Source organism: Caenorhabditis remanei, chromosome III (genome assembly GCF_010183535.1).
Source record: "Caenorhabditis remanei strain PX506 chromosome III, whole genome shotgun sequence".
NCBI lineage: Eukaryota > Metazoa > Nematoda > Chromadorea > Rhabditida > Rhabditidae > Caenorhabditis > Caenorhabditis remanei.
In genome coordinates this window covers 2,143,879-2,157,290 of record NC_071330.1, presented here as the reverse complement: position 1 = coordinate 2,157,290, position 13,412 = coordinate 2,143,879, and the positions used below count along the sequence as shown (strand labels likewise).

The following is a 13,412-nucleotide window of genomic DNA, read 5'->3' as shown; positions in this document are numbered from 1 at the left end:
GACTTGACACCTTACAAGCAATATCTATCAATTCCACAACAGAAGGTGATGTGGGAATCTGAGCAGATGGTCATGATTCTTATCCCCTCATCTCCATAAGTGGCTGTGCCCCACCTCCTAGACCTGCCTCAAATCTATTCATTTTCTCTCTACCTACAGTCATGGACGGTACGATGTTTCCTCTCGTCCGACTACCTGACAACGCACTTCTTCATGTATTACGGTCTATGGAGGAGTTGAGTTTGTGAGTTTAATTTTTTGCATAACAATATAACAGTTTAATGCCTTGAAGGATGCGAGAACTCAAAAAATTAGTTCTTTTCAAACTTGATCTATACGAAGATAATTGTCCCCTATAGCCGAGTTGAGTCACAAAAATGTTTGTCGAAAAACGGTCATCGGAAAACCGGCAACTCGTTTGTTTAACACATACAGTGGCTCCGGGACATTTCGCACCCAGACGTTTCGCAGCCATAAGCTCATGGTCAAAGTTGATCATTTTCCACTGAATGCAGCCAAAGTTGATAGTCTTTTGAACGATACTGTATAACATTGAGTTTGAACAGGAAAGCCATAAATGTCGTCTAATATAATGCATACATATAATATAATATAATGTGTGCATGCATCGTATTGGACGCAAAAATGCACGCTGACCACAATTTTTGAGTTCTCACCTCCTTTAACCATTCATCCAAAACCCCTAAGTATTTTCAGAATCCTGTTTTCCCTCATCTCCAATCGATCGAAAATCTTGACCATTTCTGCAAACCTCAAGCTTGAGAATGATATCAAGGTACTGTACGGAACAGAATTCACATTTCAGCTTCAATTTTCGAATCGTAATGTCATTGATTTCAATTTATACGATAGAAGTCTGTGGACCTGTCACCTCCCAACCATGGATCTTTCTCACTTTGTTTTCTCTACCGTACAAGCCGACCATTTTCGGCCTAACGAGATAGAATACAAAGAGTCAAAGGGGTGGACAGCTCGACAATACCTCCTTCATTTTTTGGACATTCTTCACAAACCGGATGTATACTTCTACTATAGAGACCCAGGTTTCAATGCTGATTGTGTATCGAAAACTATGAAGGGGGTCACAGTAAAGAGATTGTGTACTTATGTGCAATTCGAATTCGAAAAGACAATGAAGGCGTTGAATTACCCCAGTGAGATCTGGTTTGATACAAATCAGTTCACGAGTCACGAGTCTCTCAGCAAGTTCTACATACAGAACTTTGATTATTTGATTTTGGCTTATGGATTTCTGGTCACACTCGACGATCTGTTGCTAATGAACTGCAAAAATATTTTTGTGCAGCATTCAAGACTTCGTGAGAAGCATCTGAATATCTATCTCAAATCATGGCTCCGCGGACAGAAAGAGGAGTTGGAACATGTCCGTTTATTGGCGAATCGAATCAACGGGGAAGAAGAAATAGTTCCATTTACCAAGGAGATTGTGCTGAAAGGATTGAAGTATACTACTGTTCCAGCGGATGTGGAAAGATTGTTCTATTATTCCGTTTCCGATACAGATGGGAAACGTGTGAAAACTATAAAAGGAGGATATGATATCAAGAGAAAAGATGGGAGACTGGTGACAATTGTTCTGCAAAACTACTGGCCGTATTTCGACATGTATGTATGGCCCAATGACCTATAACTTCATGCATATTATGTTGTAATTTACGTTTATTCACATTTATATTGACGATATATAATTTATAATAATGCACTTTTTTAAAAATGAAAGCATTCTAATGGAAGCCTGTCCTTTCAGTTATTCTTGTCAAGTTCACAGAATTCACACAGAAGTAAGACGGACAAATCCGGCAGCAAATAGTACTATTCTAATTCTATTTCGTGACCGTTCACAGCTTTAAAATCTCTCTCTCTCTCAGATAGATCCATGCGGAGGTTAATCTAAGAGATGTGTCCTGATACATAATTATCCAATGTGGCACTCATCACCATCAACATGTGAATTAGAATGTTGGAGCAGATGGTCATGATTCTTATCCCCTCCTCTTTATAATGGGCTGAGAACCAAAGCACCTCACTGAAGAATGGCAGATTCTGGGAAACCAAATAGTACGTCATCCAAATTTCCCAAAAAGAACGTTGGTCCTAATAATCTACTTCTGGGAAATCAAATAGAACGACAATCTCATTTCCCCCTAACATACCTCCTTCGCGGCATACATTGTCGACTATTCTCTCCAACCCACTGCTCTTTCGTCCACAAGAATTGATAATTCGAGTGTTAATGGAACCTACTTTTCCTCTACTACGACTTCCCGAAAATGCTACCATTAAAGTTCTCGAAAATCTGAATTTCAGACAATTGTGAGTTTATCACATATTATTGGATGGACTTCATTCCAAGAGCTTTAAAATTTGAAACACATTTGCAGTAGTAAACGTCATGTTTCTTTTTTCAGGTTCAAATTCTCCCTAGTTTCAAGGAAAACTAAGAATCTGGTGGCATCGTTACGATTAGAAGCATTTTAGGTCCGTATCAAGATTTATGGTTCAAATTACGTAGGGTTGTACATTAAAACGTCTGATTGCAATATGGGCTTTCCACCATCAACACTATTTGATTTCTGCGAAAGCATGAATTATATTGGGACTATTTTCTGTTACACCCCGCTAGCGAATGTTCGTTTCTATGAAGATTGTGAGAAACATAAAATCGAATTGCTGAAAGAAACAATTGGAAATGTCAACGATCTCTTTCTGTCTAGACAATTGACAGGTGTTATGAGCACGGAAGTTTTGAAACAATTCAATACTCCCAACAGATTATCTCTGGGCAGGAATCCATTTGAAGAAGCTTGTCAGATTCAACAAATCTTCATTCAAAACTTTCGATTTATCGAATATCATGACGTTTACTCACTGGATGACATGTTACTTATCAATAGTGAAAGAGCCGAACTCTCCCATCCAACCACCCAGAAGCAGTTCAATCAATTTGCCAAACACTGGATCCATGGGTCTAATCCAAGACTGCAACGCATGGATCTATCAATCGATAAAATTGATTTTCTCAGTGGCGATGTGTATTTGAAAGGAATCAGATGTATTAAAATGAGCGAAGATGCAAAAAGAGAAATTCGTCAAGAACACGAACTTTTAGAAGGTGGTATGGTACAAATCAGACGAGAAGACGGGACACCTGCTGTGATTGCGACATATGATGGACATCGTGGCTTAAATATTTATCTAATTGTTTTGCACTGAAAACCCCCATTGATTTTGTGAGTCCGATACACAATTGGATCCCTTTCTCCTTACGCCCTTGCATTTGCGAAGTACATATGTTCATAATCTTGTTCGCTTTTTCAAAATCTTCTGTTTTCAACCTTTTCTCTTCCATACTTCCAGTTTCTTCTTTTTATTAAACTATTTTGTAACTTTTGAAATTGGGAATTGCTAATAAATTTTGATTGAATAAACATACTTGTTAAGGCCCTTTTCGCGAAACTGTCAAAGATTTAACTATCGTTCAAAATTATTGAAAAATTCTTAGAAATCATAAAAAATGTTCACATTTCTGAAGAAAAATGGAAATCAAAACAAAATTTTGAAAAAAATTGGTTCATTTTTTGAAGCCGGCACATCAAAAATTTTTCAAAGCAGGCCTTGACAAGTGTGGTGACACCTGATTATCCAAATGTGTGACGTGGCACTAATTACCATCAACAGCCTCATTTCCCAGAATATACCCCCCTGCCGGCCTACACGGACTGCGCACAATTCAGGTTTTACAATTTCGCTCAGCCGAAATGGAGAAAAATAGCGTGAGAAGTTAGGAGAAGCAGAGAAAATCTACATTTTGTGCAGCGTTTGATACCACTAACGCGTTGAGTAGTTTCCAAATCCAACGGAAACCAAAAAAGCTGAAAACCTGAATCCTCTTTCACATTCCCTCCTCTAATTGTAAAATATCATTCGACTTGAAGAAGATCGGTTGAAATTCACAACTTTTATTAGGCGACAAGTAGATAAATCAATTGATTCTCGAGCTCGAGTTACAAATCGATGCAACATTGTCCAACGTGTTATCATCATTCTGGTCTTCAAAGTACTCTTCCACGTAGGGAAGACGTGGCTTGTAACGAACATCATCAATTTTAAAGCCTGGACGCACTTGCGGCGGATTATCGACTCAACTAGTTTCTCCACTGCTGGCTTTGGGCCCTCTCCAACCAGCAGGAGTTGAGGTGGAAGTTCTTCCAGATGGTCGTGTAATGGTGAAAGCAGGAGTGAAACTGAAAGCTGGACAGCAAGTAATTATTCGACCACCAAAGAAATTGAATCCACTTCAAAAAGTCGATAATCCGCCGCAAGTGCGTCCAGGCTTTAAAATTGATGATGTTCGTTACAAGCCACGTCTTCCCTACGTGGAAGAGTACTTTGAAGACCAGAATGATGATAACACGTTGGACAATGTTGCATCGATTTGTAACTCGAGCTCGAGAATCAATTGATTTATCTACTTGTCGCCTAATAAAAGTTGTGAATTTCAACCGATCTTCTTCAAGTCGAATGATATTTTACAATTAGAGGAGGGAATGTGAAAGAGGATTCAGGTTTTCAGCTTTTTTGGTTTCCGTTGGATTTGGAAACTACTCAACGCGTTAGTGGTATCAAACGCTGCACAAAATGTAGATTTTCTCTGCTTCTCCTAACTTCTCACGCTATTTTTCTCCATTTCGGCTGAGCGAAATTGTAAAACCTGAATTGTGCGCAGTCCGTGTAGGCCGGGAGGGGGGTATATTCTGGGAAATGAGGCTGTTGATGGTAATTAGTGCCACGTCACACATTTGGATAATCAGGTGTCACCACACTTGTCAAGGCCTGCTTTGAAAAATTTTTGATGTGCCGGCTTCAAAAAATGAACCAATTTTTTTCAAAATTTTGTTTTGATTTCCATTTTTCTTCAGAAATGTGAACATTTTTTATGATTTCTAAGAATTTTTCAATAATTTTGAACGATAGTTAAATCTTTGACAGTTTCGCGAAAAGGGCCTTAACAAGTATGTTTATTCAATCAAAATTTATTAGCAATTCCCAATTTCAAAAGTTACAAAATAGTTTAATAAAAAGAAGAAACTGGAAGTATGGAAGAGAAAAGGTTGAAAACAGAAGATTTTGAAAAAGCGAACAAGATTATGAACATATGTACTTCGCAAATGCAAGGGCGTAAGGAGAAAGGGATCCAATTGTGTATCGGACTCACAAAATCAATGGGGGTTTTCAGTGCAAAACAATTAGATAAATATTTAAGCCACGATGTCCATCATATGTCGCAATCACAGCAGGTGTCCCGTCTTCTCGTCTGATTTGTACCATACCACCTTCTAAAAGTTCGTGTTCTTGACGAATTTCTCTTTTTGCATCTTCGCTCATTTTAATACATCTGATTCCTTTCAAATACACATCGCCACTGAGAAAATCAATTTTATCGATTGATAGATCCATGCGTTGCAGTCTTGGATTAGACCCATGGATCCAGTGTTTGGCAAATTGATTGAACTGCTTCTGGGTGGTTGGATGGGAGAGTTCGGCTCTTTCACTATTGATAAGTAACATGTCATCCAGTGAGTAAACGTCATGATATTCGATAAATCGAAAGTTTTGAATGAAGATTTGTTGAATCTGACAAGCTTCTTCGAATGGATTCCTGCCCAGAGATAATCTGTTGGGAGTATTGAATTGTTTCAAAACTTCCGTGCTCATAACACCTGTCAATTGTCTAGACAGAAAGAGATCGTTGACATTTCTAATTGTTTCTTTCAACAATTCGATTTTATGTTTCTCACAATCTTCATACGAACATTCGCTAGCGGGTGTAACAGAAAATAGTCCGAATATAATTCATGTTTTCGCAGAAGTCAAATAGTGGTAATGGTGGAAAGCCCACATCGCAATCAGACGTTTTAATGTACAACCCTACGTAATTTGAACCATAAATCTTGATACGGACCTCAAATTCTTCTAATCGTAACGATGCCACCAGATTCTTAGTTTTCCTTGAAACTAGGGAGAATTTGAACCTGAAAAAAGAAACATGACGTTTACTACTGCAAATGTGTTTTAAATTTTAAAGCTCTTGGAATGAAGCCCTTCCCATAATAAGTGATAAACTCACAATTGTCTGAAATTCAGATTTTCGAGAACTTTAATGATAGCATTTTCGGGAAGTCGTAGTAGAGGAAAAGTAGGTTCCATTTGATCGAGTTACTGATTCCTGTGGACGAATGAGAGACGGGTTGGAGTGAGTAAGCGAGGGTGTGGGCCGAGAGGGAAGTATGTATGTTAGGGGCAAATGAGTCTGTCGCTCTATTTAATTTGCCAGAAGGTTGTCTAGAATCATCTGTCATAGGTTTCCCTCTGGCAAGGACTTTGGTTCTCAAACCATTATGAAGAGGAGGGGATAAGAATCATGACCATCTGCTCCAACATTCTAATACCCTGTTGATGAGTGAGAGAGCGCCACATTGGATAATTATGTATCATAATTGGGCACATCTCTTAGATTAACCTCCGCATGGATCTATCTGAGAGAGAGATTTCAAAGCTGTGAACGGTCACGAAATAGAATTAGAATAGTACTATTTGCTGCCGGATTTGTCCGCCTTACTTCTGTGTGAATTCTGTGAACTTGACAAGAATAACTGAAAGGACAGGCTTCCATTAGAATGCTTTCATTTTAAAAATATTTTAAAAAGTGCATTATTATAAATTACCGTAAAAACTGTATTAGAGCGACATGTCGCTCTATTTTTCAACCGCCTCACAGAAAAATGTTGTGGTTTCAGAAACTCATTAAAGTTGAACGGAAAGAACTTTTTTGAAAGTTCTATTTGTTGATCTAGAGGTTACTATTCACGCTGCTTCTAATCAGAACCATGAAAATACACTGGGGTGATCATATTCATGAATCCTGAGTATAGATGGGTGTCGTTATATTAAAGGTGTCGCTCTAATACAGTTTTTACGGTATATACTGTATTATAAATGTGAATAAACGGAAATTACAACATAATATGCATGAAGTTATTGGTCATTGGGCCATACATACATTTCGAACCACGGCCAGTCGTCTGGCAGAACAATTGTCACCAGTCTCCCATCTTTTCTCTTGATATCATATCCTCCTTTTATAGTTTCCACCCGTTTTTCATCTGTATCGGAAACCGAACAATAGAACAGTCTTTTCACATCAGCCGGTACAGTAGTATACTCCAATCCCTTTAGCACAATCTCCTTGGTAAATGGAACTACTTCTTCTTCCCAGTTGATTCGACTCGCCAATAAACAGATATGTTCCAACTCCTCTTTCTGTCCGCGGAGCCATGATTTGAGATAGATATTCAGATGCTTCTCACGAAGTCTTGAATGCTGCACAAAAATATTTTTGCAATTCATTAGCAACAGATCGTCGAGTGTGACCAGAAATTCATCAGCCAAAATCAAATAATCCAAGTTTTGAATGTAGCATTTGCTCAAAGACTCGTGACTCGTAAACGGATTTATGTCAAACCAGATCTCACTGGGGTAATTCAACGCCTTCATAGTCTTCTCGAATTCGAATTCCCCATAAGCAACCAATCTCTTTACTGTCACCCCCTTCATAGTTTTCGATATACAATCAGCATTGAAACTCTATAGTAGAAGTATACATCCGGTTTGTGAAGAATGTCCAAAAAATGCAGAAGGTATTGTCGAGCTGTCCACCCCTTCGACTCTTTGTATGCTATCTGGTTAGGCCAAAAAGGTTGACTTGTACGGTAGAGAAAACAAAGTGAGAGAGATCCACGATTGGGAGGTGACCGTTACTCCAACTCCACAGTCTGCTATCATATAAATTGAAATCAATGACATTACGAGTCGGCAATTGAAGCTCAAAAATGAATTCTGTTCCGTACAGTACCTTGATATCATTCTCAAGCTTGAGGTTTGCAGAAATGGTCAAGATTTTCGATCGATTGGAGATGAGGGAAAACAGGATTCTGGAAATGAACGAGTACATGATAACAGTGATAATTAAAGTGCTAACGGAAAAACTCACAAACTCAACTCCTCCATAGACCGTAATACATAAATAAGTGCTTTGTCAGGTAGTCGGAAGAGAGGAAACATTGTACCGTCGATGACTGTAGGTAGTAAGTGAATGAATAGATTGAGGCAGGCTTAGGAGGTGTGGCACAGCCACTTAGGAAGAGAAGAGGATTAGAATCATGACCATCTGCTCAGATTCCCTCATCACCTTCTGTCGTGGAATTGATAGATCTTAATTGTAACGTGTCAAGTCGCCTTCAATGTGTGCTGATGAGTGAGAGAGTGCCACAAAGGATAATTGAGTGCCATCGGTCGGTTGATCTCTGATGAATTAGGCCATCTTCTTATGGGACTTCAAAGCAACATTCTAAAGCGCTGTGGATGGTACCACGTCACACATTGGACAATTAGGTGCCATCTCTTAGATTAATCATCTGTTTGTTGCAGTCCGACATTTCACAGTTGCGAACGGTCGTGAGATATAATGAGAATAGTATTCGATGTGGCCGGATTTGTCCGCCTTTCTTCTGTAAACTTTTGGTGATGTATATGAATGACATCTTCAATGAATTGTGTGAACTTGACAAGAATAACTGAAAGAGCAGATTTTCATTAGAAGACTTTTATTTTATTTAAGAAAAAAGGTGCATTATTATATATCGTATTTTCTCCAATTAAATGGCATGCGCTTCTATTGTAGGGGATACGGTATAAGACGGTGAATAAGAAGAAATTACAACATAGTATGCATGAAATTATTATATACAAAGTTATTATAGTTAGTTAATTTAGTTAAGTTATTAGCAACAATAAAATCAAAGATAGATAAAGTCAGGAGCTGGGAAACTGGAAAGAAGCTCATCAAATTAAAGGAGCTAGCCAAGTACTCGAAACCACTTGGAGATTCATCAGAAAGTTTATCGAGAGTTCAGAAGGCGTTGGAACGAAAGAAGGAATTGTTGGATTTTGTTGAAAATGGAAATGTAGTTGAGGAGGCTGTTGAACAATTGTTTGTGCTTTCCCAACAATTTGAAGTCAGGAAAGATTGGTCCGGATTTGATGAGTTGAGTTCGCAAATCATTGTTCAGCTGGATAAGATTCAAAAATGGGCTGATGGATTGGTGAAGTCAGAAGAGCTGAACTCGTATGGGCCAACTCTCGAGAAGCTAGCTGGATTGGGAGATGTTGAATTGGCGATGGATCGGAGACTCATTGCTTTGGACTCTCTTGTAAAATTTCTGAAAATGACGTCGCTGACTAGTCAAACCGATGAAGTGGAAAAATTCAAGAAGATGATAACCCCACTGGAGTCTCTCAACCTTCACTTCTCGAAATTTGATGCTTCCCTGTCACAAATGTCTTCAACTCTAGCTGGACTTCAAAACTCTGATGAAACCGCTGGAAACCACACAACGATGGCTACTGCACCAGTTGACGAAAAATCAACATTTGAGTGAGTCGTTTCTAGGTTGCCTCCTCAACTACATTTCCATTTTCAACAAAATCCAACAATTCCTTCTTTCGTTCCAACGCCTTCTGAACTCTCGATAAACTTTCTGATGAATCTCCAAGTGGTTTCGAGTACTTGGCTAGCTCCTTTAATTTGATGAGCTTCTTTCCAGTTTCCGAGCTCCTGACTTTATCTATCTTTGATTTTATTGTTGCTATCAAATTAGTGGAACCAGGAATAGCAGATGAAGCTGTCGCTATGTCAGTTTCAAAACTCGCTATAGTTTGAAGGTCTCGAAAATCAATGGCCAATTGAGCAGCAGCGGAGAGACCACTTGAATCTTCTTTGATGTCCTTCAGATGGTTGAAAAATGTTAGATAAGCCTGACCTAGCTTATTGGTAAGGATCTTTTCATAAAAATCTGATTTGCCCAGGAGTTCACCCGCTATCTTTCCAACTTTTTCATCTCCTTTCAAGATTTTCAGATGTATTTTCAAGTGACCAAGAACTTTTTGTGCGTCATCAGAATTCGCTTGTGTCAACCGAGAGATTGAATGAATAGTTTCGACTTTTTTCTCTAACTTTTTCATGTTTTTGCTCAACTGCGCAGCGTTTGCTGTGTATGTTGCGTCAACAAACACAAATGGGCAACCTTGAAACCTCTTGATCAGAGGGTCGATAGAGTCCTTGTGATAATTGAGTGTTCTCGAATGGGTTTCTAACTTCTCGGCATGTTTGAGAGATGTTCTCGTGCTCTCCTCGTTTGCTGCCTTCCATTTCTCATCCAACGAACTCATCTTTTCTGCAAGTCCATTAAAAACCGATAATCCTTCCGTTCCATTGAACTGTTTCAGAGAATTCTGAAGCCAGGCATCTACAGAATCTTTCATAATGTTCTTAAGATCGAGATATCCATTGACGAAACCAATTGTGTGTTGCCGATTGATATCGTTGCTACCCGAACGAGAAGACACGATTCCACTCAATGCAGAGATTACAGATCCGGCAGCGCCAACTATACTTTGCAGCTCTTGCAAGTCTTGTTTCAGAGTAGCAATGATTGAATCAGCTGTGGTAGAGAGGACATAAACTTTTGCATTGTCATAATATTCTATCATCTGAGTAAACTTATGAAACGGCGACATCTCTTTCAAAATGTTCAAAACATTTGCTTTGTTCATTTCTTCTACAGCAGTCTTGGATGCTTTTTTGAGTGACTCCAACGAACTTGACGCATCATTTCCCTCCTTGAAGTCCTCCAAAACACCCAAATCCAGACTTGTCAAAGAGTTCAAAGTTTCGAATTTGGCTCTGTTCGGAATCTTTGTCAAATCACCAGCATCATTCCACATATTTTTCATTGCGTGAAAATCAACAAGATTTCTTTCAATCCCAGCTGATTCCGTTGCCATTTTTGAGCTAGCTTCCTTCAACTTCTTTACAAAATCATCGACTTTCTTCTTGTCAAACGTCTCCAATTCTTTTAAACTAATCGATCCAAGATTCATGAGTTCAGTGATAGCTTGATCAGAAGAGATAGAGTTGTCGACGAGTCCGTTGTACAGTGAGATTCCAGTTACAACACGAGCGAGAGCGGAGACGTGTGATTGGAGAGTGGTGAAGGCGGCGTCTGGAAAAAATAGAAGTTGAAAGGAAGGCCCACGGTCTCCCACAGAGGACCTCTCAGAGTACTGTGCGCAGTGCATTGAGAGGGCCTCCGTTGGAGGCCGTGAAGGCCTTGATAGGAAGAACTAGGTGTAGTTAGAGAGCTGAAACCCATTGAGTACTTACCATTGGGTGATCTCTTTGATCGGGACAAGATATTTCCAGAGTCGGATAAAGACTGTAGTGAGTCAGCTGGAACGAAGGAGTAGGCATCTGCAAGAAAATACGATGCGTTTTAGAAGTGCAAACGGCTAACGGAAGACAATTAACCTAGAGAAGATATTTTGATTCTGGACGTGACGTTTTCAGCATTTGATGGAGAATTACTGACATTAATAAGCGTATGATGATGGGCGCCTGAAAATGAGTATAAATAACATTCTATGCAAAAACAACCCTACTGGCAGTTGATCTTTTGAATTCTTTGTATCGGTTGATGACAGCAGTTGAGAGAGCATGCGGTCGAGGCTCTGCAAAAAATAAAGCATTGCAGGTGAACTAAGGTCAACTCTGATTGTTTCAGAGAATAATCTATGTGTCTCTCAAAGTTCATTTTCATATCGAAAGAATTTTCAAATTCGGCCTGAAATCCACTGAGAGCGATCTTTAGCGTTAGCCTCTTCTTTTTTTTTCAAGGTAGAAAAATAATAAAATTAGTTTTTTTAAGGCGTATTTTCACATTATAATGTATGCGTTTCGGCAAGTTCATTTTCATACTTCAAGAATTGTCTTAATTTGGTGCTCAATCCGCTGGAAGCTAGTGCCGGAAAGTTTGGTCAGTAAGAAAGTTCTAGAAATTTCCCTTCGGTATAAATAGTTGCTGCTATTTCTGGGCGTTATTTTAGATTGTTTTAAGCGTTTTTTCTATCAATATTTGTCGAGTTCTATAGAATTGTTGAAGAATACAACAAAAATTATCGAAAATACAGTCAAAATTAAAAATCAACGCGGCTGAAATCGAGTTTCTAGGCCACCGCACCCAATTTTCTTCGCTCATTTCACTCGTTTTAAGCGGGTTTAGCACCGAATAAAAAAATGTTCGATTCGCCGAAACACTACATTACGATATCAAAATATCATAACTGACCATATTTCACCTTCAATCAGCTACAAAATTTCTGTACGGCCTAAACTGTGGAAGAGACTACACAGAAAACCAGAAATCTGTGAGAAACAAACCTGAACTAGCCGTGGCTACGTTCATTATCAAAAGGATCAAAAGTTCGTTACGCATTGAAGTAGTTTGGTTGATTCCAGAACGGTAGGTGATTTGATTGTTGAAACAACTTCTAGTAGAATAATAATAACTGTTGATAATGAACTAGAGCTTATATATACTGTTTTGAAAGGTCACTTTGAAGGTTACCCTCCTTTTGGAGTGGTCAAAGCGGTTTTTGAAACTATCAAAGTTTAATAACGTGGATCAGAGTTGTTGGGAAATAAACTCGGAAGATAGACGGAAGTTAGTTTTATTTCGACAATATAAATCGAACTTAAAAATATGAAGTTAATATGTTGCATTGATAGTATTACTACCTTTCGAGCATAAAAGTTCCAACATTTTTCTTATCCCCTACCAGAAGACCCGAAAAAGCTGCCGAATTTGAAACCCGGAAGTCGGAAGTCGGAAGTGAAGACTTTTTCAGGTCTACTGGTAGGGGATAAGGAAAATGTTGGAATTTTCTATGCTCGAAGGGTAGTAATACCATCAATACAACGTATCAATTTCATGTTCTTGAAGTTCGCTTCATATTGTCGAAATAAAACTCACTTCCGTCTAACTTCCGAGTTTACTTCCGTACAATTCTGACGTGGATCATTTTCAAATAAATATTTATTTACATCAGAAAAATTTATAAGTGTGTATCGGTGAAATATAATAGAACTATTACTAATTAGAAAATCAGAACCAACCAGGTCAGAACCGACTAAAAGATGGTTAAAACTTTAGATTTGACGGTTCTCATTCGTGTTTTGTGCAGTTCTAATTAGGGGCAGCATATTTTGATTGAAGAGTTTGCCGTAAATCGGAGTTTTTAGTAAATGAAAATTTCTTATTCGAAAGTGGGAAGTCAGAAGTAGATAGTTAAATAACAGAATCCCTTCACTGTGTGGCGTGGCACTTACTCACTCTCTGAACACATAGAAGGTCATGGCCAGTATTTGAGCAGATGGTCATAATTCTAACCCCCTCCTCTCCATAATGGGCGCACCA

At 38.7% G+C, this 13,412-nt stretch overlaps 7 protein-coding genes across 7 annotated transcripts; 4 read left to right on the top strand and 3 right to left on the bottom strand.

The window, feature by feature from the left end:
* Positions 1-161: 161 nt before the first annotated feature.
* GCK72_008582 (uncharacterized protein) lies at positions 162-1,672 on the top strand (the record flags this gene model as incomplete). Its single annotated transcript, XM_053726898.1, has 2 exons — positions 162-244; positions 718-1,672. 2 exons carry the CDS (start codon positions 162-164, stop codon positions 1,670-1,672), a joined length of 1,038 nt encoding a protein of 345 aa, XP_053586475.1.
* Positions 1,673-2,583: 911 nt separating this feature from the next.
* Positions 2,584-3,255, top strand: GCK72_008581 (uncharacterized protein; the record flags this gene model as incomplete). Its single annotated transcript, XM_003094945.2, has 1 exon — positions 2,584-3,255. The coding sequence occupies one exon, from the start codon at positions 2,584-2,586 to the stop codon at positions 3,253-3,255; it is 672 nt and encodes a 223-aa protein (XP_003094993.2).
* Positions 3,256-4,265: 1,010 nt separating this feature from the next.
* Positions 4,266-4,505, top strand: GCK72_008580 (uncharacterized protein; the record flags this gene model as incomplete). Its single annotated transcript, XM_053726897.1, has 1 exon — positions 4,266-4,505. The coding sequence occupies one exon, from the start codon at positions 4,266-4,268 to the stop codon at positions 4,503-4,505; it is 240 nt and encodes a 79-aa protein (XP_053586474.1).
* Positions 4,506-5,274: 769 nt separating this feature from the next.
* GCK72_008579 (uncharacterized protein) lies at positions 5,275-5,757 on the bottom strand (the record flags this gene model as incomplete). Its single annotated transcript, XM_053726896.1, has 1 exon — positions 5,275-5,757. The coding sequence occupies one exon, from the start codon at positions 5,755-5,757 to the stop codon at positions 5,275-5,277; it is 483 nt and encodes a 160-aa protein (XP_053586473.1).
* A 1,320-nt stretch (positions 5,758-7,077) lies between these two features.
* On the bottom strand, positions 7,078-7,656 carry GCK72_008578 (uncharacterized protein; the record flags this gene model as incomplete). Its single annotated transcript, XM_053726895.1, has 1 exon — positions 7,078-7,656. The coding sequence occupies one exon, from the start codon at positions 7,654-7,656 to the stop codon at positions 7,078-7,080; it is 579 nt and encodes a 192-aa protein (XP_053586472.1).
* Positions 7,657-8,827: 1,171 nt separating this feature from the next.
* On the top strand, positions 8,828-9,539 carry GCK72_008577 (uncharacterized protein; the record flags this gene model as incomplete). Its single annotated transcript, XM_053726894.1, has 2 exons — positions 8,828-8,860; positions 8,904-9,539. 2 exons carry the CDS (start codon positions 8,828-8,830, stop codon positions 9,537-9,539), a joined length of 669 nt encoding a protein of 222 aa, XP_053586471.1.
* Positions 9,540-9,546: 7 nt separating this feature from the next.
* Positions 9,547-12,431, bottom strand: GCK72_008576 (uncharacterized protein; the record flags this gene model as incomplete). The annotated part of the gene is made up of 5 exons (XM_053726893.1): positions 9,547-11,162; positions 11,324-11,410; positions 11,468-11,554; positions 11,599-11,667; positions 12,377-12,431. 5 exons carry the CDS (start codon positions 12,429-12,431, stop codon positions 9,547-9,549), a joined length of 1,914 nt encoding a protein of 637 aa, XP_053586470.1.
* Positions 12,432-13,412: the final 981 nt, after the last annotated feature.